Source organism: Sphaerodactylus townsendi, linkage group LG13, assembly GCF_021028975.2.
Source record: "Sphaerodactylus townsendi isolate TG3544 linkage group LG13, MPM_Stown_v2.3, whole genome shotgun sequence".
Taxonomy (NCBI): Eukaryota; Metazoa; Chordata; class Lepidosauria; order Squamata; family Sphaerodactylidae; genus Sphaerodactylus; species Sphaerodactylus townsendi.
Window position 1 is genome coordinate 53,163,625 of NC_059437.1, and position 27,307 is coordinate 53,190,931.

General features: G+C 47.0%; 2 protein-coding genes across 5 annotated transcripts in view; one reads left to right on the top strand and one right to left on the bottom strand.

Moving 5' to 3' along the window:
• Positions 1–2,392: 2,392 nt before the first annotated feature.
• LOC125442389 (transmembrane emp24 domain-containing protein 2-like) lies at positions 2,393–7,109 on the bottom strand. 2 transcript variants are annotated; one of them, XR_007245991.1, is made up of 4 exons: positions 6,820–7,109; positions 4,987–5,179; positions 2,846–3,574; positions 2,393–2,520 (listed from the first exon to the last, which is right to left on the bottom strand). XR_007245991.1 is itself a non-coding variant. In XM_048513688.1 (3 exons), exons 1-3 carry the CDS (start codon positions 7,003–7,005, stop codon positions 3,477–3,479), a joined length of 477 nt encoding a protein of 158 aa, XP_048369645.1. In that variant the 5' UTR covers positions 7,006–7,109; the 3' UTR covers positions 2,557–3,476. The 2 variants fall into 2 exon arrangements, 1 of the variants encoding a protein (XP_048369645.1); XM_048513688.1 differs by lacking the exon at positions 2,393–2,520 and having other exon boundaries at positions 2,557–3,574.
• Positions 7,110–8,197: 1,088 nt separating this feature from the next.
• Positions 8,198–27,307, top strand: part of RILPL1 (Rab interacting lysosomal protein like 1) — a 28,267-nt gene continuing 9,157 nt past the window's right edge. Inside the window, exons 1-4 of one of the 3 annotated variants that reach the window (XM_048514695.1) lie at positions 8,198–8,764; positions 13,827–13,977; positions 19,673–19,794; positions 21,489–21,707. In XM_048514695.1, coding sequence (XP_048370652.1) covers positions 8,444–8,764; positions 13,827–13,977; positions 19,673–19,794; positions 21,489–21,707 — 813 coding nt within the window. In that variant the 5' untranslated portion in view covers positions 8,198–8,443. The remainder of the gene's footprint in view (positions 8,765–13,826; positions 13,978–19,672; positions 19,795–21,488; positions 21,708–27,307) is intronic. The other 2 variants (XM_048514696.1, XM_048514697.1) reach the window with 2 other exon arrangements.

Genomic DNA, 27,307 nt, shown 5'->3' on the forward strand with positions numbered 1-27,307 from the left:
CATTAATCTAGCTGTGCTGCTCCAGCAATAAGATGCAGCTAGAATGTGGGTTAAAAAGTTAAGTCTCTTTAAGGGCATTGCATGTCGGGAAATGTAGTCCCAGCTTAGCAGTAGTTCATATGACCCCTTTTCCTCCTTTAGTCCTTGCCCACCTCCACCTGGTGTCTGTGGAAGAATGTCAAGTTGATGCAATCAGAGAGAGCCGAAGTAGTTTCTTACCGTATCTTATAATGCTTATCAAAATATTTGCACCCTGCAGACGACATACTTGTATACTTCTGATGCATGTGGGAGATGAATAAAGTTCTTATTTTGCAAGACCTCATTAAACTGTCTTGCAAACAGGGTTTATGCACTAATCTGTGCCCTGGGACCAGGAATTTTTTTAACTATGGCCCCTTCCGCACACGCAAAATAATGCGTTTTCAAACCACTTTCACAACTGTTTGCAAGTGGATTTTGCCATTCCGCACAGCTTCAAAGAGCGCTGAAAGCAGTTTGAAAGTGCATTATTGTGCATGTGTGGAATGAGCCAAAGAGACTTGTGATTCCTGGAGGTAAAGTTTATTTTAATGTACCCAGAGCAAACCTCATTCTCCACGGAGCAAAGCAAATGAGAGCAAAGGCTAGCTCTCCCTCTGAGATGTAGCAAGATGCTCTGCATGCAAACCAAGGCCCTTTGTTATGTGGCCTTTACCTTTCCCAGCATGTGTTTTTCTCAACCAGCCTTAAACCTCTGGATCCAAACAGAACATGAGTCTCTTAATCCCTCGGAGGAGTCCCACAGCTGGACATTCTGAAGTCAGAGAAGTTAAATGGTAAAGATCAAACCTAAACCGGTTTCCTTTGTTCACACAGAGACAGCATTCAGCAAAGTCTAGAATATGAATCATGTTAACATATTCAAACCTGTTGAATTGCAAGAGGTCAAAATGAACAAATGCAAAGTCTTTTTTAAAAAAAATATTTCCTTACGCACAGCGCTACCTGGTAAAAAGAAAACAGTATGCTGTCCCTCAATAATTTTTAATACAAAATGGACAATTGATGACTCCGCAGGAAACACTCTAGTCTTAACCATAGCTGACAACGCTTATCAGAAGTCTGCAATGCAGGCACAACCGAACACGAGGACGCTGACAGCCAAGATGAGGGAGTCCTTTCTACTAAGAAGGTGGAAAGACAAAAAAAATCTGAAAAAGCCTTTAAAAAGGTACAGAATGATGTGGGGATACACATTATCGCAACCAGTCTGGAAATCATGTACATCCTCACAGTATGCCTGGCAAGGCGCTACATTGACTAGAAGGTGTTCGTGGAGCGCATTGATAGCCTTCTCAGCTGACTGACAAGGGGTGAAGGCTCAAAGGGGGGGGGAAAGTGTTCGAGGAGTCAGACAAGCAATGGGAAAACCTGGTTGTTGGTGCCCAGGGGGACCTGAACAGACACATGAAACACTCAAAAAGCCTAGAGCTGGATAAGGATCAACGCCTCTCATGTCAGTCCTAAGTATAGTTGCGCCCTTCTTGCTCTGACTAATCTACCTTGCAGAGTTGTTGTAAAGTTGAAATAGTAAAGGAAAAAGAATAATCAACTCTGTTGTCAATAAGCTTTTAATGAGAACTTTGTATAAAAGTACAATGTTAAAAAATCTCATAGGAAGAAAAATAACATACAATATTTATGATAGCACCGGTTACAGTTATAAAAGATAAATGACGTATATTATACACATGAAATAACCTCCTAATAAACTGATGCAATTAGTAACACAGCATAAAAGAAGAGTAGAATAGTTTAGATTTATACTTCACTTTTCTCTCCTGTAAGGAGACTCAAAGAGGCTTGAAAACTCCTTTCCTTCCCTCTCCCCACACTTTGGCTCATTCCGCACATGCAGAATAATGCACTTTCAAACTGCTTTCAATGCTCTTTGAAGCTGTGCGGAATGGCAAAATCCACTTGCAAACAGTTGTGAAAGTGGTTTGAAAACGCATTATTTTGCGTGTGCGAAAGGGGCCTTTATGAGACAGGTGGGGCTGAGAGAGTTCAGAGAGAACTGTGACTGACCCAAGGTCACCCAGCAGGCATCATATGGAGGAGAGGGGAAACAAATCCAGTTCTCCAGATAAGCGTTTACTGCTCATGTGGAGAAGTGGGGAATCAAACTTGATTGTCCAAATTAGTATCTACCAACTTTTGAACTACTATACCACACTGTCTCTTTGTAAACTTTGTAACAACTGTTGAATACTGTATTCTTGGATACTGTACCAATTTAATACATCAGTAATATTTTTGTACACGTTGTCTCTTTTGAGATAATCATTCCAAAGGAGCTTGTATGAAACTAGACAAAGATGCTTTGCTGACACCTTAAGGAGCCGAAGTCTTTATTTTGCTATCATCCTAAAAGGTTTCTAATAGTCCATGAAAATGCATGCTAGAATAAAAGTGTGCTAATTTTTAAGGTGCTATGAAATTGACAGAGTAGACCTGGGATTCCCAAACCCTTTACACCTGATGTCATATAGGGAATTCTGACAAGACTTGTAAACTTTGTAACAACTGTTGAATACTGTATTCTTGGATACTGTACCAATTTAATACATCAGTAATATTTTTGTACACGTTGTCTCTTTTGAGATAATCATTCCAAAGGAGCTTGTAGCAAAACTAGACAAAGGTCTTTGTGACACCTTAAAGGACGAGAAGTCTTTATTTTGCTATCATCCTAAAAGGTTTCTAATAGTCCATGAAAATGCATGCTAGAATAAAAGTGTGCTAATTTTTAAGGTGCTATGAAATTGACAGAGTAGACCTGGGATTCCCAAACCCTTTACACCTGATGTCATATAGGGAATTCTGACAAGACTTGGATGTCACAAAATGGTTGCCACTGTTTAATTTCAATCACCCAGCGCAAATCCTTGTGCTGTGGTGGTAGGAGTTTACCGCAGTGACAAGTATGTTGAATGTGCCCTGAAAGAGGATCTTCTGTGCTCTACCTTGGAGTATGTGAAAGAAATGCTCTCCCATTGCCACATCATCTCAGCCTTTACGGGGACAGAATTTATGTTGCTCTGTGCATGGATGCCTCTAGTATAGCAGATGGTCACAGAGATGTCCTGTTCCTCTTCAGAAATCAGTACCCCTGATCCACGAACACACTAGCAAATCACATGCATGCAACTATGCACTGTGCAACTGTGCAAATCTCAGCAATTGTGCAACTGTGCAACTGTGCAAATCTCAGCAGTTACACCCTTTCAAGTTAATTGAAGCCAATGGAGTTAAAAGGGTGTGACTCTACTTAGGACTGTATGGGCAAGAGCTGCAGTGGCTCACTTTGGGATGGGTAGGCAATAAAGGGGCATATTAGCAACAATGGCCAGGCCGCTTGAAAAATACCTTAAAAGACTAACATATATTTGGCAGAAGCTTTTTAGGACAAGAGCCATGAAAATATACTGCAATCAAGGCTGTTCTTCTTCCGATGCAGACAGGTACTGGAAAGCTCTGTACAACATGGAAGCTAGGAGTCCTAAAACTTCCACAAGACCCCATTTTGTTTCTGCGGAAAGGTAATAAAGGAGAGGGTTGCTGGTATAGCGACTGAGTTATAAACAGCCCCTGATTTAAATGCGCCAAGACATGCAACTTTGTCTTTTTATTGTACTCTATACGCTGGTTTAGCTTCCATGGAAGCCAGGGAAGATAAAAATGTACTAAACAGATAGATAAGGTACATGCCACCTGTTATCTTCCTCTTAAGGGACCTTTGGACCAGAGGTGGGATCCAACCAGTTCTCACCCCTTCTCTAGAAGTGGTTACTAATTTTTTCTGAGTGCCGAGAAGAGGTTACTAAAGCAACCTCCCTGCCCAATAGGGACTGGAGGTGTGTGTGTGCGACGGCGCCACTGTTGGAATCCCACCACCGTCGGAACCTGTTATTAAAATTTTTGGATCCCACCACTGCTTTGGACCTGTGCTTTTCATACAAACTAGATATGAAATGGAAAGGAATTTCCACATCAGTGTGATTTACAGCATAGGCTCTTCAGGAGGAAAAAAAAAAGTTAGATGAACACAAAAGCAGTTCTGGATGCTGAAATTTTAAGGACTTGAGGATGAAAGGAGCTTGTGGTTGCCTGGGTATTTTTGTTTGCATAGGACACTGCCATGCTACTTAAGTTAGGTTTGATGACAACTGTAGGAATAGATGTGGGGGAACCCCTGTACTGTTAGAAGAAACTATCTACCGTGTTTCCCCGAAAATAAGACAGTGTCTTATATTAATTTTTGCTCCCAAAGATGTGCTATGTCTTATTTTCAGGGGATGTCTTATTTTTCCTGTGTTCTGTTCGTCAGGCATGCTTCCAAACAAAAACTTTGCTACGTCTTACTTTCGGGGGATGCCTTATATTTCGCACTTCAGCAAAACCTCTACTACGTCTTATTGGGATGTCTTATATGGGGAAACAGGGTTTCCCGAAAATAGGGTAAGTGTCTTATATTAATTTTGCTCCCAAAGATGTGCTATGTCTTATTTTCAGGGGATGTCTTATTTTTCCTGTGTTCTGTTCGTCAGGCATGCTTCCAAACAAAAACTTTGCTACGTCTTACTTTCGGGGGATGCCTTATATTTCGCACTTCAGCAAAACCTCTACTACGTCTTATTTTTCGGGGATGTCTTATATTAGGGGAAACAGGGTAGTTACCTAGTTTAAATGATAATTAGTCAGTGTCTAAAAGTCAGCTGCTCAGAGGTTTGAAAACATCCAGAGATTTGAAAACTCCTAAAAGCTTACACAAAATTTTAGCTGTACAGCTGCCTGGAATTTAGAGCTCTCTTTATCCAGTAGTTCATATACTCCAAGACTGAGAAAGAATGATCAAAGACTGGGAGCAAAGCTGAAATAATTTCCCGGTCCGTTTACCCTCTGTGTGTCAGTCACACAGCCAAATAAGTAGTATGCCCTTACCTTCTGTCTCCGTATCTTCTGATTTTGGAGCTTCATGAATGTCAAGAGTGAACGTCACTGCCTTTTGAACCATAGTAGACATCTTGTTGCCGAAGCAGAACTTATATATCCCATCCATGTAGGCGACAAAGTTGTATTTGCCCTCAGTCTCTCGCTCTCCTGAGTAGATCACCTTGTTATCAGGGCCTGTTACCTGAAAAAGAAAAGAGTGGAGCGGAGCTGTTAACTCTCACCATCCATATTTCCCAGTGGCTCCTTTCCCCCAGCACTTGACAGTCCTCATGTCTTTCCACACATTTTCAGCAAAAGACGCCTCTATTTTATTCCCTTTTCACAGCCACAATGCTTGCCACAAGGAGATGCACTGAGCCAAGGGAAGAGGCATGACCTCAGTTGCCCTGATCCATGTCCAGCTTGCACTGGCTTTTCATCCTCAGAATCTGACGTGCAGGAAAGGAACTGGCAACTGGAAGACCAGAGAAAGCTCTGGCGTGGAGGAGTGCCCACCTGACCCCAGAGTTGCCAACCCAAAGACAAGAGTGGGATGCAGCAGGAATGTCTTTTGTGCAAGCTGAATTGCCAGGAGACTATTCCACAGCAGGGAAGTTTGCAGCCTTATTTATTTATTATTATTTTATTTATTATTGGGTTTTTTATACCACCCTACCCCCGAAGGGATCTGGGCAGTGAACAACATAAATAATGTATATACAATAACCCTTAAATACATTAAAACAATTTAAAACACAGCGATCAGTAACAAACAATGTCCGCAATAACCCTCATTAAAAACCTCCCAAAAGGGGGAAGAAAACGGGTCCCATAGGTGGTGAGGGACCCAGAAAGATAAAAAAGAAGAAGAGGGGGCAGGGGGCACCTGTCAGTGACTGGACACTCCAAAAGCCCGGCGGAACAACTCCATCTTACAGGCCCTGCAGAACTCACCAAGATCCCACAGGGCCCGGACAGCTGGAGGGAGAGTGTTCCACCAGGCAGGGGCCAGGGCTGTAAAGGCACTGGCCCGCATGGAGGCCAGCCGCATCATTGAGGGGCCAGGGACTACCAGCAGATTGCTCTCCTTGCCCTTCCACCCGAACTCTGTTGACAAAGTGATTATCCAAGAACACCACTTAGTGCAAGAACCTCTTCTGCCGAAACCCAGCAACACTTAACTTGTGCATGCTTTATTGTGAATGCTGGCTATCAAGGCACTGAAAATAAGGCCAAAGTGACCAGCATCTGGATATGGCCCACCCACCCTAGTGGATGACAGGGGAGGGGAGGTAGGGGGAGGGGTGACATGCAAGGGAAAGGGAGGGAGGGGAGGGAGAGGTGGCATGCAAGGGTGGGGAGTGAGTGAGGGGTGGCATGCAAGGAAGGGGAGGGAAGGGGGTGTGGGAGAGGAGGGAGGGAGAGGAGGGAGGGAATGAGGGGTGGCATACAAGGGAGGGAAGAGAAACTGCCTCCCAGGACAGGACTCCTTCTTTTGGGCTTTCTCCCCTCTATTCTCACAGAACGGCTTCACAGCCCCTTTCTTTTAACTCCTGGATCAGTCCCATTCCCTTGCCTCTTCCCTCAGATCTGTGTATGCAGAGAGATTCCCGCAGTTCCTTAGCAGTGAGAAAAATGTATTCTACAATAGGTCAGCGGAACACTGGCCTCGGATGAGCAGGAATGCCAACGAGGCTGAACCCTCGCGGAAACCGCCCGCGGGCCGCCAAGCAATTCCAGGACTCCTCTCTTTTCTCCCAGGCTTCCGCTTCACCCTCCAACGCCGCCTTTCCCCCAAGGGTTTCTTCCCCCTTGCTTCTTCCCTCTCCGGCTCCCACTCGCCTCCACGTCGACGTCGAGGAAGCCTCCCTCGATGACCACGAAGGCGCCCGCCACCTCGGCACGCACCGGGACCCGCTCGCGGAAACACTCCTCCGAGAGAGGGTCGATGAAGAAGAGGCGCTCGGTCGCGGTCGCCGAGGCCGAGAGGGCGGCCAGCAGCACCAGCACGGGCCGCACCGGCGACATGGCGACAAGCGGGGGGAGGGAAGACCGGGAAGAAGAGGCGCGCGGGGGAGGAAAGAGGCGGCGAAGGAATAGAGACTTCGGCGGACTGGAAGTTTTCCTGCCGAGGCCACGCCCCTTTCGGGGCACGGAGCCCCCTCTCCTAGGCAGGCTCGTTGCCACTCCCATGGCGGCTGCCGGGGGGGGGGAGAAAACCGAGCCACGCAGCTGGTCCATTGGCTGGAATGGAACATTGTTTCCTTGATCTTTCTTTTATGGTTTCACATGCTTGGACGATAACTGGGCTTATCCCTGACGCTGTCTACTCCCATGGAAAACGGGATGCTTCCCTTGCTCTGTGGGAGTAGGAGCCCAGGTGGCCTGATCTCGATCTGTCACTGACCTTGGGGCCCGCTTAGGCTCCCACGTAACTCTTTCTCACATTCTTTGGGAAAATGGGAAGGGGTGGTGGCGAACCTTTGGCACGCCAGATGTTATGGACTACGATTCCCATCAGTCTGATGGGAATTGTAGTCCATGACATCTGGCGTGCCAAAGGTTCGCCCCCACCGCCTGAACTGGCTTTTGGCAAGCTGGGTGCTAAGTTACCTTTCCAATCAACGCTGCTAATCAACAGTCCGGAATCCAATGTATTATCGAAGGTTTTAACGGCTGGAATCACTGGGGTGCTGTGGGGTTTCCGGGCTGTATGGCCGAGTTCCAATAGCGCCAGGAGAAAATGCCACTGGAACACGGCCATGCAACCCAGAAACCCCAAAAACATCCCGATCCAGAGTCTGTTTCTTGATTCAAGGACTGAGACCTGGCGATTTCCAGGGCACTTCAAGCGTCGGTTTGTGGCAGTGTGGAGTATTTCCAGGGCGCCTCTTCAGCGTCCTGCTCTGGGCGCCTTGCAATGGAAGAAGGCCACCCTGGGGGGGGCCCTGTCGCCGGCGTCCGGCTTGATCGCGCCCCCGGACGGGCGGGCGGGGACCTGGTCGGGTCTGGCTGGTGCCCTCCGTCGGACGGACAGGCGCGCCAGGGCCGGCAGGAGGAGCCGTGCGTCCTGCGTGGCCCCCTCCTCTCCCCTCCCCTCCCCTCCCCGCCCCCGCCTGGGCTTTGTATAGCGACGAGCTGAAGTTGCAGCTGGGAAAGGCGCGGAGGGAGGGAGGGAGGGAGGGGCGCCGGGAGGGCGGGAGGCGGGCGCCGGGTTGGGCATCAGCGGGGTGGGGCGGAGGGAGCCGAGCTCTCCGTGCTGCCGCCGCCGCCGCGCGTCCTGCTCCTTCTGGTGGCGGAGAGATGCCAGCCGGAGGGCCCGGCGGCCGCTGAGCCTTCGAAGGGGCCACGTTTGCACGGGTGCGCTCGTTGCGCGCGGCCGGAGGGGCGCCCCGGGCGCAGGGGGGCCGTCCGGCCGGTGGGGGCGGCCGCCTATGAAGGACTGCTTGCCGGGGCCGGCGGCGGCATGGAGGAGGAGGAGGGGGGCGGCTGCGGGGGGGCGCCGTGGCCGTCGGCGCTGGCGAAGGAGGCGTCGGAGCTGACGGTGATGGACGTGTACGACGTGGCGTCGCTGGTGGGCCAGGAGTTCGAGCGCCTGATGGAGCGGCACGGCTGCGAGGCGGTGGGCCGGCTGATGCCGCAGGTGGTGCGCGTCCTGGAGCTGCTGGAGGCGCTGGTCGGCCGCAACAACCACCTCGACCCCGAGCTGGACGAGCTGCGCCTCGAGCTCCACCGGCTCCGCCTCGAGCGCGCCGACCGCATCGACAAGGAGAGGAAGCACCAGAAGGTAAACGCGCCCCAGCGGGTCTCTGAGCGTGGGCAGAGTGCCGTCCCCTCGCGGCCCATCCCGTCCAGAGATCCCGCGCGCAAACTAATACAGGCCACCGTCATGCAAGGTTCTGGGGTTCCAGGTGTGTTTGTCTACCCAGACTTGGAGCCAGGGTAAAGAAGAGAGTTTCTCTGAGCATGCCCGGGGGTGCCACAGCGGGCGAGAGAAGCAGGGTAGAAGAAGAAGAAGAGAAGAGTTTGGATTTATATCCCGCCCCTTTCTCTCCTGTAGGAGACTCAAAGGGGTCTTACAATCTCCTTGCCCTTCCCCCCTCACAACAAACACCCTATGAGGTGAGTGGGGCTGAGAGAGCTCCAAGAAGCTGTGACTAGCCCAAGGTCACCCAGCTAGCGTGTGTGGGAGTGTACAGGCTAATCTGAATTCCTCAGATAAGCCTCCACAACTCAAGCGGCAGAGCTGGGAATCAAACCCGGTTCCTCCAGATCAGAGTGCACCTGCTCTTAGCCACTGCGCCACTGCTGCTCCGAGGTACTTGAGCGTGGGCAGAGTGCTGTCCCCTCACAGCCCAGCCCTTCCAGAGATCACTCGCACAAACTAATATAGTGCATCATCATGCAGATTCAGGGGTTCCAGGTGTGTTTCTCCCCAGACTTGGCACCTGGGTAAAGGAGAGTTTCTCTGATCATGGACAAACTGCCTTCCCGTCATCACTGGCTACCTACACACATGAAGCCATCATTCGCGTTTAAATTGGTGACTGTTCTTTTATCTTGTAGCAATGAATTCCACATGTTAGCCATACATTGTAGGAAGAACTTTCATTTGTTTGAGAGAACCACAGAAGAAGAAGACAAAGGGTGTGTTAGAATCCAGCTGTAGGGAACGGCAGATGTGGCAAGCATAGAAAGCGATCTGAATGTTTTTATTCTTCTTCATGGAGGCAGGATCTTTGGGGCTGAGCCTGCATCCAATTCGGTGACATGCTAAAGGGACAGTCAACAACTTCTAACAAAACCCAGGGCCCTTAACTTGCTCCACTGAGAACAACAAGCAATCATATGATGAGAGACGTCATTTTTGGCAGGTGGGGTTCACTTCTCTGGAAAGGATGCTAAGGAATTTGGAATTTCTTTATGGCAAGAAGAGTATTGAGCTATGAGCGAACAATCCTGCCACCCCCCTCTGAATCCCAGTGTCTGTAAACAAGCCCCACTGGCTTTTGCTATATGAATAGAATGAGCTGATCTAAATTTAACCTCCCCTTTTGCATCTTGGAAAGATGACACAGGAGTGTGGGCGGAGGGGAAAATGCCCCCTCCCCCAGTTCTTTTACATTAGTTCCAGCAGAGCTCTGCATGCATTTCAGAAAGTCTCTCTCTCCTGAATCATGTTTCCTGTTCATTGTTAGCCCCGGTAAGCATGAAGCCGACTATAATAGGAGCCCTCTTTGATTTGACCAAAGGTCCTTTTAGTAAATTTAGTTCAACATCCTGTTTCCTACAGCGACCAGGGAGATGCTCCCACAAGCAGGGGCACACAGCCAAAACCTCCCCCACATCGTTCTTAACCCACAAGAAATCACCTCTGAAATGGAAGGTTTGTTTGGCCTTTCTTCCATTAATTTATCTACTCTTTTAAAACCATAAACGAAAGGCCAGCAGCAGCAGAAGGCCATTGCTTTCACATCCTGCAGGTGAGCTCCCAAAGGCACCTGATGGGCCACTGCGAGTAGCAGAGTGCTGGACTAGATGGACTCTGGTCTGATCCAGTAGGCTAGTTCTTATGTTCTTATGGCCACCGTTCCATTCTTCAATACTGAGTTCCCCAAATTAATTATGCATTGTGTGCAGAAGTAATTTCTATGGACTGTATTATTGCCCACCCATAGCTGGATACCCTTGGATTGCTAGTATTCGGGAGAGAGACTTTTTCACATGCCTTGTATTATTTTGTGAACAGGTGAAGCTGTCATATGTTGAATCAGGCCCTGGGTCTATCAAGGTCAGTCAACTCAGCGTCTCTCCAAGGTCTTTCCCTTTACCTGCTGACTGGGTCTTTTCCCTGGAGATGCTGGGAATCGAAACTGGGAAATTCTGCACGCCAAGCAGATGCACTACCACTGAGCCATGGTCTCCCTTGGTCATCTTTTCCCCAAAAGCGGAATATCCCAGACTCTAGCTTTTTGCCCTAGAGCAGTGGTGGCGAACCTTTGGCACTCCAGATGTTATGGACTACAATTCACATCCGCCCCTGCCAGCATGGCCAATTGGGGCTGATGGGAATTGTAGTCCATAACATCTGGAGTGCCAGAGGTTCACCACCACTGCCCTAGAGAATGCACTGCAATTTCTAGAGAGCCAGCGTGGGGCAGTGGTTAAGAGCAGTGGACTCTAATGTGGAGAGCTGGGTTTGCTTCCCCACTTCTCCACATGAGCGGCGGACTCTTATCTGGTGAACCGGATTTCTTTCCCCGCTCCTCCACATGAAGCCTGCTGGGGTGACCTTGGGACACTCACAGCTCTTACAGAACTTTCTCATTCCCACCTGCCTCACAAGGTGTCTGTTGTGAGGAGAGAAGTTTATAAGCCGCTTTGAGACTCCTTACAGGAGAGAAAGGCAGGATTGAAATCCAAACTCACATTCTGATTGTGCTTTTCTGGTTGTACAGAATCTTTTCCTGAGATGGGATTGTAATGGGATTCCCAGTGGGGCCGCACTCAAAATCTGAACAAGGCCATGATGAATCTGGCTTTTCTGTTTTTATGCACATAGTAATGCAGGGATAGGGGACAGAGGGCAGTCCTGCCCAGTCTGTTGCCTGGCATGTTTTTGTACAGGTTTGTTTCCTGCTGGTTCAGCAGAAATGGCTTTTTCTTTTTTCTTCCTTCTCAGCAACTTTGAAAGCCAGGACAGAAGGAGAGAGAAGAGGCTGCTAGAGGGACCGGGGCGGGCGGGGGGGCGGGGGGGTTGTTGGGGGGGGGAGAAGGGAGAGTTAGAGCTTCTAAAGTCAAAAGCGATGGAATGAGGAACGTGTCTGAGGGTGGGCACTGTAGCTCATTACAGACTTCCTCTTGGGGTTTTTTGAATTATAGTCAAGATACTGTACTGCCCTATTTTTTTCTCAATAAGTGCCCCACAAACCTCATTTTAAAGACACAGGCTGAAATCCCTATTTCAATATACTTTTAACCCCTTGAAGAGTACAACACCAAAGTTTACATTACTTGTTTTAAATTACTTTAGTTTTTATGAGTAAAATGTTGTTTTTAGCCTGCTGTGTTTAATGTTATTATGTATTGTTGTTGCAGGCCTGCTGTACGCCGCCCAGAGCCCTTTGGGGATGGGCGACTTAAAATCTAATAAACAAACAAACAAACAAACAAATAAATACATACATTGGTAAATTGCCAGTTTGAGAGGCGCTTTAAAGCACTTTTCTCTTTACATTGTTGTTATACGAAGGAGGCTTGTTACTCTTCTAAGTATCTGGAGGGGGTATTTTTGCTGAATTGTAGCGAGCGTGAGATGTTTGCACTTTTCCCACTTAGATTGTGAGGCGCAGTCAGCGCCAAGGTGTTGGAAAGTATGTGGGATTCTTTTGGTTCTGTTTCTTTAAATGTTTAAGTGCCAGAGATGAGAATATTTTGTTTGCCCAGTACTCTGTTCTTTCTGAGTTTCGTTTATATCTCATGCTATTTTAGTGTGGGCTGAATAACTGTTTATTTTGTATACTAGGTGTGATTTTTATTTGTTTCACACATACTGACTGGGAAGTCCAACAGGTGCAGTTCTTAGCTTGGTTACTGTCATACTACCAGGCAGAGGTACCCTTCACATGGCCTGCTCTTTCTCCTGAGACAGACCTCAGTTCTCGCTGCTTTTTCCCTGAGGCAGAACCGTTGGCTCCAACATCTCCTCCCACTTCTCAAAGACAATGAGAGGCTGGAGCAGAGCTACTCTGTGCTCATCTGAGTGGCTGATTTTTCCTTCAGGGCAGAACAGCCTCCTGTCCATCACACCAGGCCTCCCAGATTGCAGTCGGACCACTAGCCACTACACTGCGCTGTCTCTTTTTAATAACAGAAGCTAGGTTTTCGGATACAAAAGGCAAAGTTTTTCACAGCGTAAACAGGACCACTGTCATCTTCTAAAGCCTACACTTTAAGTGGGTATTAAAGATTCAGGAGCATGGTCCGAAAAGAAGTTGGCAACCTCACACCCAAGTATTTCCAGTGGGTCCCCCAAGCCTCTGCCTCCTGCCTCCACCCCCGGCTTTCTCCACACTAACTGTGGCTCCCCTTGCTGAAATGTAGGGGGTGCTATATTGTTCTAAGGCAGTGATGGTGAACCTTTTCGAGGCTGAGTGCCCAAACTGCAGCCCAAAATCCACTTATTTATTGCAAAGTGCCAACACGGCAATTTAACCAGAGTACTGAGGTTTAGAAAAAAATGGTTGGCTCCGAAGCGTGCGTTACTCGGGAGTAAGCTTGGTGGTAGTCAATGGCTTTGCTTTGAAGCAACTGTGCAACTCTTCCAATGGGTGAATCACGACCCTAGGAGGGTTTACTCAGAAGCAAGCCCCGTTGCCAGCAACCAAGCTTACTCTCAGGTAAAGGATCGTGCTTCAGTTCTTTGCATTAAAATCAGGGGGTTTAACAGCTCTTAACAGGGTTACCTACGCTGCTTCCCCAAAACTAGGTCTTAGGTTTAATGCTAATAATCGAACCCAGCGGCCCAGGCCAGCCTAGATGTGTGGGGGGGAGGGGCGACTCTGTGCGTGCCCACAGAGAGGGCTCTGAGAGCCACCTCTGGCACCCGTGACATAGGTTCGCCACCACTGTTCTAAGGGACATTTCAGCCCCTACACGCACACACACCCCTGCCAAGTTAGTGTAGGGATGGAATCTCCTGCTTTGCCCCAACCTGTGGCACTAAGCAATCTCTCTTCCAAAAGGTGCCACCCCTTGAGGGCAGCCCACAAGCCAGAGTCAGGGAAGGAGGCCGTCTGTAGCATCTGATTCACCCAAGCCTGAGAGCATGTGATCTCCTCTTCCTCTAGGAACTGGAGCTGGTCGAAGACGTGTGGCGAGGGGAAGCTCAAGATCTCCTCACCCAGATCGCTCAGCTGCAGGAGGAGAACAAACAGCTGCTGACCAACCTCTCTCACAAAGATGTCAATTTCTCAGAGGAAGAGATCCAAAAACACGAAGGCAAGTGGATCCCCACTCCACCACGAACTGGCCTGCGTTCTTAGAATTCTTAAATGCCCTGAACCTAGTGGCTCAGGTTAGCCCAGGGCAATGGTGGGATCCAAAAATTTTAGTAACGGGTTCCCATGCTGGTGGGATTCAAACAGTGGCGAAGCACCAATGGGGCTGGGTGGGGCACGATGAGGGCGTGACCGGTCATTCCAGGGGCGGGGCATTAATAATTTCTCTGTTACTGTAAAAAAACTCTTACAGTAAAAAAAAAAGTTCCTAATTTCCAGCTGGTATCTTTCTGTCCATAACTCAAACTCATTATAGCAAGTCCTATTGTCTACTGCCAACAGAAACAACAACTTCTCCTCTAATTGACTGCCTGTCAAATACTTAATACTTTCAAATACTCAATTTTGTTTATAGAAATCAAAAGAAGGATACTTTCCTTAAACAAGGAACTTTACCATATTTCTAAAACATGTTTTTAAAACAGCCCAACAGGGAGAATTATCCCGTTTTCTACCTTCGGTAACCAGCCACATAGGAAACAACAGGGACTTTATAATTTTTGGACCTAATGGAATTTCTAACGGAAAAGCAGACCCAATTAGTAACCCACTCTCGGGAACTGGTGAGAACCTGCTGGATCCCACCTCTGGCCCAGGGGTGTCCAACTCTGGTGCTTCAGATGTTCATGGACTACAATTCCCATCAGCCCCTGCTGGCATGGCCAAACCAACTCTGCTTCTTGAAGTCTTTCTCCTCATAGCTGTCTTGTGGATAGTAGTAATAAGCTGGCTAGAAATCCAGGTACGCTTGAAAAAGAATGACATGCGGTCTCAAAGGGAGGGGACAGGAGAGTTCCTGACTTCCCTAAATGGCACACAGCATCCAGACTCCTCGCCAGAAGAGACTAGAGTGCCAAGCTGCTTGCCGTAGTGGATATGGCAGTGAGCAGCTCATGCAGTTCTTTACAAGCCCCCGCAGAACTGGGCTAGCAGCTTCATATTTCACAGATAACTATTTCTGTTTGGCAGAACCTTCTTCGGAAGCTGTGGGAGTAACACCTGCTTTGGTGGGAATTAATTCCGCCGTGGTGCTGCAGGGGAGCAAAGCAGATGAGTTAACCGTTCCTTTCCCTTGATCATCCCCACTTCGTCCTTGCAGGGAGAATGAGCAATTGTTCTGTGCAATTCTCATCTTCTGCCCAGCCAGACATGGAATCAGGAGCCCGTGTCCTACTTCACGGGGGTGAACGGGGCAGATTCAGTAGGTTTGTGTAACAGGAATCCTGTTCTTCCTTTGGAGAGAAGAAGAAGAGTTTGGATTTATACTCCGCCTTTCTCTCATGTAAGGAGACTCAAGGTGGTTTACAAACTCCTTTCCCTTCCTCGCCCCACAGCAGACAGCTTGTGAGATAGGTGGGGCTGAGAGAGAACTGTGACTTGCCCAAGGTCACCCAGCAGGAATGTAGGGGTGGGGAAACAAATCTGGTCCATGAGATAAGAGTCTGCCACTCATGTGGAGGAGTGGGGAATCAAATCAGGTTCTCCAGATTAGAGCCCACCTGCTCTTAACCACTACACCACGCTGTCTCTCAGGGCTCTGAACATCTTATGCAATCTCCTGTCCAAGCACCAAATTTATTTCCTTCATTTACACCCCATGTTTCTTCCCAATGGAGACCCAAAGCCATTTACATTGTTTTCTCTTCCGTTTTATCCTCACAACAGCCCTGTCAGGTAGGTTAGGCTGAAAGCATGTGATTGGCTCAGGGTCACCCAGGAAAGTTTAGTATTTTATAGTATAGTACAGCCATCTGTAGTTAGTATTTTATATATTATTTTATGTAAATTATGTATTGATGTTTTAAATTGTTTTAATGTTGATGAACACCGCCCTGAGCCTTTGGGGAGGGCGGTATACAAATATAAATAATAATAATAAATAAAGCTTTCATGGCAGAGTGAAGAATTTGAACCTGGTTCTCCCAGATCCTGGTTCAATCGATATCCACACCGCCATTAGCTAGACTGAGACCCACGAAGCTTTAACCTGGAAGCAGCAGCATTTGCTTTAAACTGTGCTGTAATACACACACGCACAATTTTGGAAAGAGAATGGAAACCAAGATTCTGTCCTAGGGAACTCAGGAGGACTTACTCCCAAGTAACATGCATAGAATCAGGCTTAATAGCCACACATTGCCCTGGGAGCAAGTCTGGGGGGTTTACTTCAGAGTAAACACAGGATTGGGCTGCAAAACAGCTTCCCCTCTCTCAGACTATTTTAGACAGTCAGTGACAAACACCTTCTCCACGTTGCTTCTTTCAGGCTCCATGCACACCCCTGTAGCCCATTAAATAAAGAAATATTTTCTGACTCTGGTGCATGCAGAAAGAGGTTGGGCTGTATGGAAAAAGTGATTATCTAGATAAATATCACTGGAACCTACAGGTTTAAGTGCTTTTGGAGGAAAGCCAGAGTAGAACGACAAGCTTAGACATCAGGATTTGCAGAAGAAAGGTAACAGATGCTTTGTAGCAACATGCCCTCAAAAGCCACAGAAGTTGCTTTCCAGCTGAGGTTTGGTCTCAGCCCAGGTGCAATTGGAGCATCCTTTTTATGTGGGAGGAGCCGAGAAGGAGTCACATGTTTCTGCTCACCTGGCTAGAGTCCTTTACCCACCTCACGGCTGGTCACTGCAACAGCAGCCTCTTTCTTGCAATGAATACAACTTCCTTGACCCACTTTGTCCCTTCAGGTTTGTCCAGTTCTTAATTTTATTGTTTGTTATTGCTAACTCTGGAGTCCTTCAGGGTTGGCTACCATTTGGGTGAGAGAACTAACATAGGTTGCTCACTGAAAAGTCTAGAGAAAGAGTTGAGAACCCACGCAGAAGAAAAAGGTTTTGGATTTATGTCACACCTTTTTCGTCTGTAAGGAGTCTCAAAGCTGCTTATGTAACTTCTATCTGTGGGTTCTGTGGGGCAGAACTTGGAATGAGTTTGCAACAACAAATTTTAAAACAAAATGGTTTACTTTCTTAACATATAACATATAACATCAACATTTAACATCACACTTCAAGGTCCTGTTCAGGTTGCATTTTCAAGTCCTTATATTTACAGTCTACTGATATTGCCAAGTCCAATTCTTCTTTGCAAGTGGGTTGGCTCCTGAAGACTCCAAGGGCTTGATGAACAGGATTCACCATGATGATGGTTTGCAGGAGAACTCTCACCCATTACAAACACAAAAAGAACCCTGAACAATAAACTCCAACATTTACAACATAGCAAAAATAAACAACTACCTTCCCAGTAGTTCCCAACAACATTGCAGTTACCTTAACAAGGTGTTAAGGGCTTATACAAATCAAGGTCCGAGTCTGGTAGCCTTGTCTCCTCCAAACTACATGAGCTCTGCAGCCTTCTGCTGATTTGAGTCTCCACCCCTTTCTGGGTCAACCCATTCTGAGCATGGGGGTTACACTTACAAACTCCTTTCCCTTCCTCTCCCCACAACAGATACCTTGTGAGGTGGGGCTGAGAGAGTTCTGAAAAAAAAATGTGACAGGCCCAAGGTCACGCAGCAGGCTTCATGTGTAGGAGTGAGGTAACAAATCCAGTTCACCAGATACGAGTCCCCCACTCATGTGGTAAGTGGAGAATCAAACATGGTTCTCCAGATTGGAGTCTACCACTCTTAACCATGCTGCTGTAGCCATATTCCAAGCCCAAAAGCCAAAATTGAATTGCAAACGAAAGCATATGTTGTCATTATGTTAAGTAGAGTCGTATTCAAAACAGAGATTTCAGGTGGGGGAGTAAACCACCATTTTTTATTTTGGGAAAATATACTTTTCCTGTCAAATGTTTAGAAAGTTGCTTCCTCCATATACCTGTGCCCCTTGAAAAATGTCTTAATTGGCTAGAAAGGAAACAGCCTAACAAGTTTAGCAAAAGGAAAGAGATTTACATATTATACTCATTTCACCCAGATAGGTAAGAGAGCAGTTTTAAGCACATCTACTCCAGAGGAGGCCAACCAAAATGGTAAAAGGTCTGGAATCCATGTCCTACAAGGAGAGACTTGGGGAACTGTGTATGTTTAGTTTGGTGAAGAGACGGTTAAGAGGCGACACGATAGCCATGTTTAGATATCTGAAGGGATGTCATGTTGGTGAGGGAGCAAGTTTGTTTTCTGTGGCTCCAGAGACTAGGACCAGAAGTAATGGGTTCTAGGTGAAGGAAAAGAGATTCCACATAAACATCAGGAAAAAACTTCCTGACTGGCTGTTTGACAGTGGAATTCACTACCTTGGAGTGTAGTGGAATTCTCCTTCTTTGGATGTTTTTTAAAGAGAGGCTGGATGTCCATCTGTCAGCAGCGCTTTGATTGTATGTTCCTGCATTGCAGAGGGTTGGACTTGATGGCCCCTGGGGTCTCTTCCAACTCTATGATTTTATGATTCTACTCAAAATCCTACTCAGGTATTTTCGGTGATGCTTACTCCCAGGGAAGTATTAGTACAGTATAGAAGGGTCCTCAATTCATGTAGCTTCAGTGCAGTGGCTGCATCCAATATCTTTAGACCTTGCTCTGAATCTGGAAAAGGTACCATGGAACATGGGGGACAGTGCAGCATAGTGGTTAGGATCTAGCAGTCGGACCTGGTGAGACTCAAGTTTCAAATCCTCACTCAGCCATGAAGTTTATCAGGTAGCGTTGGGCCAGTTACTTTCTTGCAGTCTAACCTACTTCACAGGGTGGTTGTGAGAATAAACTGGAGGAGGGGAGAACATATATACTGCCCCAAGCTCCTTGGGAAAATGGCAAGATAAAGACACACTACATAAATAACTGCAGTGTAAAGACTAATATCTGTGCTTTCAACATGTTTTTTTTTTAACCTAAAGCACATATATCTTTTCTGCTATGTAATAGTTGCCACTTTTCTGGGGGGCAGGGGACAGAACTGTTTTACCTATGGCTACCAATCTTGATCCTCCTTGATCTCAGATTGCAAATGCCTTAGCAGACCAGGTGCTCAGGAGCAGCAGCAGCAGAAGGCCACTGCTTTCGCATCCTGCACGTGAGCTCCCAAAGGCACCTGGTGGGCCACTGCGAGTAGCAGAGTGCTGGACTAGATGGACTCTGGTCTGATCCAGCTGGCTTGTTCTTATGTTCTTATGCCTTCAACTGCAATGCAGGCTGATGCCCAACTGGTGCAGCTTGCCCAATTGATTCCTTTCCAGGTTGGAACCAGCAGTGGTATAGTGGTTAAGAGCAGGTGTACTCTAATCTGGAGGAACCACGTTTGATTCCCTGCTCTGCTGCTGGAGCTGCAGAGGCTTATTTGGGGAATTCAGATTAGCCTGTACACTCCCAACACACGCCAGCTGGGTGACCTTGGGCTAGTCCACAGTTCTTTGGAGCTCTCTTCAGCCCCACCTACCTCACAGGGTGTTTGTTGTGAACGGGGAAGGGGAAAGGAGTTTGTAAGCCCCTTTGAGTGTCCTACAGGAGAGAAAGGGGGGAATATAAATCCAACTCTTCTTCTTCTAACTGGTTGAATTTCTGCCTGTCACATTGCTGCGAGCAAGAAAAGGGTGGTTGTGTTTGTCATTGAAGGAACCATTCCGTTGATCTTGCTGTTAACTGGTCCCCCTCTTCTTCTCACTTGGTCTTTCTTTTAAAGCAGGGATGTCCGAAAGGGAGAGGCAGGTGATGAAGAAACTGAAGGAAGTGGTTGATAAACAGAGGGATGAAATCCGAGCCAAGGACCGGGAGCTCGGGCTCAGGAACGAGGATGTGGAAGCGGTAAGTGGCCTCGGCTTCCTCTTTTCATTGAGGAATAGTCTCAAAGTCATCTTTTTGTAACTTTTTATTTTTGTTTTTAATCAGAAGGAAAAAAAATAGTAATAACATACTCAGCATCCCCTCCCCCAGCCAATCCCATGGTTTTGTTCTGCAAAGGAAGCTTAGGCACACAGACTGTATTCAATAATGAAACTATAATACAAATTGAATGGACCCTCAAAGGGGGTACCCCATCCCACATTCTTTGCTAAGGAGATGTGGGCTACCCTTTTGAGGGACCATAACTTTGGACCCCCTGAACCAAACTGCACCAAACCTTGGGGGTGCCATCATGACAGTCTCCAGATGATACCCTGAAATTATATGGTGCGTTGATAATGTCCAAGAATGCCCACTCCCTGCCAAAAGGAACAACATCCTGAAATTTGCCCAAGAATCTTTGTTCTGCATTGAGTTCTGCATTGCTGTCAATGGGGCTTGGTGGCTGGGGGGGCACATTTTTGAAGGCATAGTCTCAAAACTTTCAGGGTCTCATCAGGAGACTGCACTAATGATTCCCCCCAAGTTTGGTGCAGTTTGGTTCAGGGGGGTCAAAGTTATGGACCCTCAAAACTGTAGCCCCCATCTCCTATTAGCTCCCATTGGAAACAATGGGGGATAGGGGCACCCCCTTTGGGAGTCCATAACTTTGGACTCCCTGAACCAAACCTCACCAAACATGGCGGGTAGCATAAGGACAGTCTCCTGATGATACGCTGAAAATGTGGTGCTGCTAGCCTAAAAACTGCACCGCCTGCAGGTCAAAAATGGAAAACCACTAAAAATACCCAAAAACGAACCCAGCATTTTGATGCCCCCCACAAGGTGATGCCCTGGGCAGCTGCCCACCTTGCCCAATGGGCATTACGCCAGTGCCATCATAGGCCTTTCTTACACATGCTGTCAGAATGTACCATAATCTCTAAACAACCCTTCAGTAATTTTGCTTGCGCTCCATTTCACAGTAATACGGTTTTAAGCCGATAACTTGACACCAGCATTGATTTCTGCATTGATTTGGTTCTTCCAAGACTTCACTGAAGCGGACCGACTTCCTCCAGTCATGAGGGTGGGGGATTGGGAGAGGCCTCATGAGTGGAATAGCCAAGGGCGTCTCTTCACCTAAATCATAGGTGTCAAACTCGCGGCCCTCCAGATGTTATGGACTACAGTTCCCATCATCCCCTTCATTCTCTCTCCAGCATTCCACCGTGTCCCACTTCCTGCTTACTTCCCAGCATCTAGCTAAAAACCGCTGAGGACTAAGGGAGCGATCCTGTGCATATTTATGTAGGAGCAAGCACCCTTGAACCTAGCGGGATTTACTTCTGAGTAGACACGCATGTGATTGTGCTGAAAATGCTGGCGTAGACGAACATTTTGTTGGGTCCAGAAGATCTAATCTAAACAGGAAATGTGTCAGCTAATTAAAGAATCTCTAGAGTCACCCCCGGGGTTTCCGCAGCAGCAAGTAATTTGCTGTTTGACAATAACTCCGAAATAGAGAGATCTTCCCGCTTAACCCGGCCCAGTATCTTGCTGCCTCCTGTTTTTCTCCCACCTCCCATTTTAATTAAATAAGTTGAATTGTTTGCCGCTTAATCGGCGGGGCTTATCAGCGGCTTGCCGTGCCTCAACCTTTCTCTCTCTTGCAGCTTCAGCAGCAGCAAAACAGACTCATGAAAATTAATCATGACCTTCGCCACCGGATCACCGTGGTAGAGGCTCAAGGAAAAGCTCTCATCGAGCAAAAAGTGGAGCTGGAGGCGTATCTTCAAACCAAGGAGCAGGAAATGGCAGCACTCCGGGCCGAGCTGGGGAAGTTCCGGGAGAAACTGCAAGGGGAGCCCAGCCAAAATGGAGAAGAAGTTCCGGTAGGTGTTGCAAACCGGCCGGTGGGATTCACCTTGGCAAAGAGATTCGGCACCCGAGAAATTTGGTATTGTGCTCATTCTGGCATGGATCCCCCTAAAGAATTTTGGGGGTTGTATTTGGAAGGGGACTGTTTGTGTAACCTCTGTCTGTGGGTTCTGTGGGGCAGAACTTGGAATGAGTTTGCAACAACAAATTTTTAAAACAAAATGGTTTACTTTCTTAACATATAACATAAACATTTAACACTTCAAGGTCCTGTTCAGGTTGCATTTTCAAGTCCATCCAGTTACAGTCTGCTGATACTGCCAAGTCCATTTCTTCTTTGCCAGTGGGTTGGCTCCTGAAGACTCCAAGGGCTTGATGAACAGGATTCAACATGATGAAGGTTTGCAGGAGAACTCTCACCCATGACAACCACAAAAAGAAACCCTGAAACAATAAACTCCCAACATTTACAACATAGCAAAAATAAACAACTACCTTCCCACTAGTTCCCATCAACATTGCAGTTACCTTAACAAGGGCTTATACAAATCAAGGTCCAAGTCTGGTAGCCTTGTCTCCTCCAAATTACACGAGGTCTGCAGCCTCTTGCTGCTGCTTTGAGTCTCCACCCCTTACTGGGTCAACCCATTCTGAGCATGGCAGTTACATTTGCATAGCCCTTTGTGCACACCACTATTCCTGGGGTACCTGGGAATTCTGCACAGCCAATCAGAAGCCTTATTGGGCAAAATCCTCACCTGCCCCACCCCCTTTCTTTAAAAATGTGATGAGCACCAAGGAAAAATTTGTGCCCATGGGCTCCTTGTTGCAGACCCTTGCCTTAAGTCCTCAACTTAGGACAACGTTTCTTCCGCTCCTCTCTCTCCATGCTGAGGAGGGGCTTTGGCTCATCCATTGAGCATCTGCTTGGCATTCAGAAAGTCCCAGATTTGATCTCTGAGTTCTGGGCACTGCAATTCAAGAAGGATATTGACAAGCTGGAACGGGTCCAGAGGAGGGCGACCAAAATGGTAAAAGGTCTGGAATCCATGCCCTACGAGGAGAGACTTAGGGAGCTGGGGATGCTTAGTTTGGTGAAGAGAAGGTGAAGAGGTGACATGATAGATATGCTGAGATATTTGAAGGGATGTCGTGTTGGTGAGGGAGCAAGCTTGTTTTCTGCTGCTCCAGGGACTAGGATCAGGAGTCATGGGTTCAAGGTGCAGGAAAAGAGATTTCACCTAAACATCAGGAAAAACTTCCTGACTGGCTGTTCCACAGTGGAATGCACTACCTCAGAGTGTGTTGGGGTCTCTTCCTTTGGAGGTTTTTAAAGAAAGGCTGGATGGCCATCTGTCAGGAGTGCTTTGATCGTGTGTTCCTGCATTGCAGGTGGTTGGACTTGATGGCCCTTGGGGTCTCTTCCAACTCTATGATTCTATGATTCCTGGCATCTCCGGTTGAAATTGCCAAGTAGAAGGTGATGTGAAAGGCCTCAGACTGTAGGAGAGCCACTGCCAATCTGAGTGCACCTTACTGAACTTGACAGAAAGATAGTTTGAGTCAGTATAAGGTATAAGGTAGCTGTGTGTATTGGGTGTGTGAGATAACCCCCTGGCTTGTCTATGGATGGCTTAGTTGTGTTGTTGTCATGGTCTTGCTTTATTAACACCAGAAGTAACGATAATGGCTATTTTATCATAATATCAGAGTTGTCACTTTGATAATGGACTGGTCCTTCGCTGAGTTAAGAAGCATACAACTGGGATGTAAAAAAATACTTTTAAAAATGATTATTTCATCTGTCTGCCCTTCTGTGCCCCTGGAGTGCGAGTGAGGATTGGGAAACTTGTCTGCCTCTCATGTTTACATCTGGGACTTGGAAGCTGGTTGAGATCTCAGATCTGTGTGGCCAAGTAGAACCTGCTACAGAACTTAAAACCACTGAGAACCCTGCAGAATAGATTCACACGATCTGACCCAAATATCCTCCGGGTGCATGCTTTCCTCTTTCAGTTTCTTTTCATTTCAACACAGAAAACAGCAGTCGTTCTTTTCTGTACACTTCTTGTCAAAGTCTATTTAAATAAGTGAAAGATCCCTCTAAAGGTCAATCCAAAGCATACTTAGTTAAAATTAAAAAGTTAGTGAGGCTTACTTCTGGGTAAATGTATGAGTGGGCTGTAAATATAGCCTCAGCATGCCTCTTAAGAAAAAGATTCTTAAGGGGAAAATATAGTTTAGAATATGTATGTGCCATCCCTGCAGAGATCTACTCCTCCTCTTACCGCCTCCTCTATATTATTTTTGGCTTTTAAAGTTGTAGTTTGTTCCTTTTGATTTTAAACACTGTGCATAACCGGGTGGTTGCAGAGGTAAAAGGTATATACTTATGAAAGAAAGTGCAGATAATTTGAATTTTAAATGTAATTTCTGCAGGGCTTTTTCCCCCCTCCCGATGAAATAAGCGATCATAGCAACATTAGATTTATTTTAGGATTCTACTTGGCTGCACTTCAGCAAGCTTGTCCCTTGGGCTAAAGTTCTTAGTGTGGAGGAAACTCCCTGCCCCTGGCTTTGTATTACGACTTTACTTTTTAAAACGATTACTTCATCTGTCTGCCCTTCTGTGCCCCTGGAGTTCGAGTGAGGATTGTCTGCCTCTCATGTTTACACCTGAGACTTGGAAGCTGGTCGAGATCTCAGATCTGTGTGGCCAAGTAGAACCTGCTACAGAACGTAAAACCACTGAGAAAGTGAATCGAAGGCATCTTCTGAATGAATCTATGTAGACCAAATACAAAGGTGTCTTCATTCTACATCTGTTCCTCTCACAAATCAAGATTCTGCCATCAAGAAATTTTAGAATAAATTACACAAATATTATTTATAATTCTGTTTTCATGTTTCAACTTGTTTTACAAGGAAGCAGATGATGACTAGGAATTCTGGGATCAGTACAGGTTCTTTTACAACCTAGAATTTTAAAACTAGAATTTTTTTTAAAGGGCCAGATTTACATGATATTGGCCTCTGTACTATCTGAATGACTCCTGAACTACCATTTTTTATCCCAGACATAAGCAGCTAATATATCTGAAAAGCAGGAAAACTAAACAAAGATAGGCACAGTAAGACAATTGTTTTAAAACAGGGCAATGGGGACTGATGAAGGTATTAATAGAAGAAGGGGTAGTAATGTTATACCTCCCAGCCAAGTTCTTGAATGATATTGCTGTGCTGCAAAAATTCCGTAGCAGCCATGGGGAAAAACCAAATATCCCAGAAGTGGGCCAGCTGTCCTCAGGATGACTTTGTTTCTAGAATGTGGAGGCGTAGCGCCAACAGGGGCATCCGAGGCAGCTTGTCCCAGGCGCTGCGGGAGGGTGGTGGGGAAATGGTGGCCGCGGCCTGCCCAGTGCCACCGCCTCTCACTCTGCGGAAAAAACCCTCTGCCCGACGGGGAAGAGGGGCGATGGTGGCCTTCAAATTTTCTGCCCCCCGGGATTCCCATGCCGCACCATCATACCTGGAAGGTATGGTAAGTGGTGCCACGGGGGGGGGGGGGGGGTGGCGGTGGCGCGGAAAACTTGCATGCCGCCCTGGGTGCAGCTTTGCCCAGCTACACCTCTGCTAGAACTTGAGGAAAAACTGGGCTGGATCAGACCAGGGATCACTCAAGCCCATAGGTAGACCAAATCCTCTGTTTTTCAGCAAAACAGTTGATGCTCAAGGGTACGCTGCTTCTGAACACAGCGGTTCCATTTAGCCATCATGGGTAAGAAGCATTGCTGGACCTCTCCTCCATGAATAAACCATCAGCCATTGTTGTATCCTGTACCAGTAAGCTCCTCAAATCAATTAAAATGATGTCTCCTGAGGGGTTGGTTGGATTTCTGATCACCCAGGCAACCGGTGAATACTCTTGTGGGAAGGGGGATCAGTTACATGAGATAAATTTGCACCCCCCACAGCTTTTGTATAGAGCAGCAGTGGCGTAGGAGCAGCAGTGGCGTAGGAGGTTAAGAGCTCGTGTATCTAATCTGGAGGAACCGGGTTTGATTCCCAGCTCTGCCGCCTGAGCTGTGTGGGAGGGTATTTAATCTGGGGAATTCAGATTAGCCTGTACACTCCCACACACGCCAGCTGGGTGACCTTGGGCTAGTCACAGCTTCTCGGAGCTCTCTCAGCCCCACCTACCTGACAGGGTGTTTGTTGTGAGGGGGGAAGGGCAAGGAAATTGTAAACCCCTTTGAGTCTCCTACAGGAGAGAAAGGGGGGATATAAATCCAAACTCTTCTTCTTCTTGTCCTACCTAAACTTAGGTGAAAGTAAATGAGATGCAGAACAGAATATATGTGGGGAAAAGTACTTGAGAACAAGAATTATGTTAGGATCTTGAATAGGAATCCATTAGGATCTGGAATGGGAACTCTTGCTGAGACAGAGTCCCTGATTGGCAGGCCTGTTTTTAAAAATAAAAATTTACTGGTACTCATATATACCGTGTTTCCCCGAAAATAAGACAGTGTCTTATATTAATTTTTGCTCCCAAAGATTCGCTATGTCTTATTTACAGGGGATGTCTTATTTTTCTGTGTTCTGTTTGTCAGGCATGCTTCCAAACAGAAACCTCTACTACGTCTTATTTTCAGGGGATGTCTTATATTTGGGGAAACAGGGTAGATTTGTACCGATTTCCATCAATTCCCCCTGAGGACTTGGGAGAGCCACTCCTCCCAGTGTTACGGCTACTCAATACCAGTGAGTACCATTACAAAAAGGCCCTGCTGGTATCTCTAATTTAGATGTTATGGTTTTTGTACTGATCCGCTTTGGGCCTCTTCAAGGAAAAAAAAATCAATTCCTATTTCCTTGATAAATTAACCGCGGACTGACTGACTTGTTGTCCACGTAGCCAGCGGGGAAGACCCGGCTTCCATGAATGGAGCCCTGCAGTGCTTCGGCGTGTAGCCAGAAAGCATCAAAGTGTCCACAGTCCCCCGGAAAGAATGGTTGCTTTCTTCTGCTGGCTTTTGTAGGTCATTGGTTTTTTAGCCAACAGTGTCTCTTCTCATTAGATCCGTTCCCAGCTTTCTTTGCCGGAGAGGAGGTGAGACAGTAATTATCGGCATAACCACGCTGTCCTGACAGCCAGTACTAGCGAGGCTTGACAGACTCAGAAACTGGAAAAACTAGCTCTGGTCAAGATTCAGTACAAATATTAATATAAGCCAGCGTGGTTCCAGAGAATAGCCCATTGGACACAGGGGTTCTCCAACCCAGTAAGCTGGGATTTTGCTTTCTGATGCTTCTGGATCCACACGACAGGCTGACCAGGTAGTCTCCCTGCACACTGGGGTAAAACTGTTCAGCAAACCCAGTGGCTGAGATACCAGTGCCTTAAGTCTATCCTGTCTAGAGCAATATTATTCAAAGACATGCTGTTCAAATTATTCAAAGACAAAGCCTGGTCAGGTGACTCCTCGTAAGCTTTAGATGGGCCCTTGTCTCTCCGAAACATGGAGCTCTTGTCAAGCATGGAGCTCTTGTCAAGCATGTAGAATTTCATAACCTAACTTGGCAATAGAATTTGGAGGTTTTTAAAAGAGAG

What these genes read in the sequence shown, in the direction of transcription:
- LOC125442389 (XM_048513688.1), bottom strand. Translation starts at nt 7,005, where the DNA reads ATGTCGCCGGTGCGGCCCGTGCTGGTGCTGCTGGCCGCCCTCTCGGCC. An exon ending in TCCTCGACGTCGACGTGGAG is followed by an intron (nt 5,180 to 6,819) that starts GCGAGTGGGAGC and finishes TTTCTTTTTCAG; the next exon opens with GTAACAGGCCCTGATAACAA. An exon ending in AGAAGATACGGAGACAGAAG is followed by an intron (nt 3,575 to 4,986) that starts GTAAGGGCATAC and finishes ACCTTTCCGCAG; the next exon opens with AAACAAAATGGGGTCTTGTG.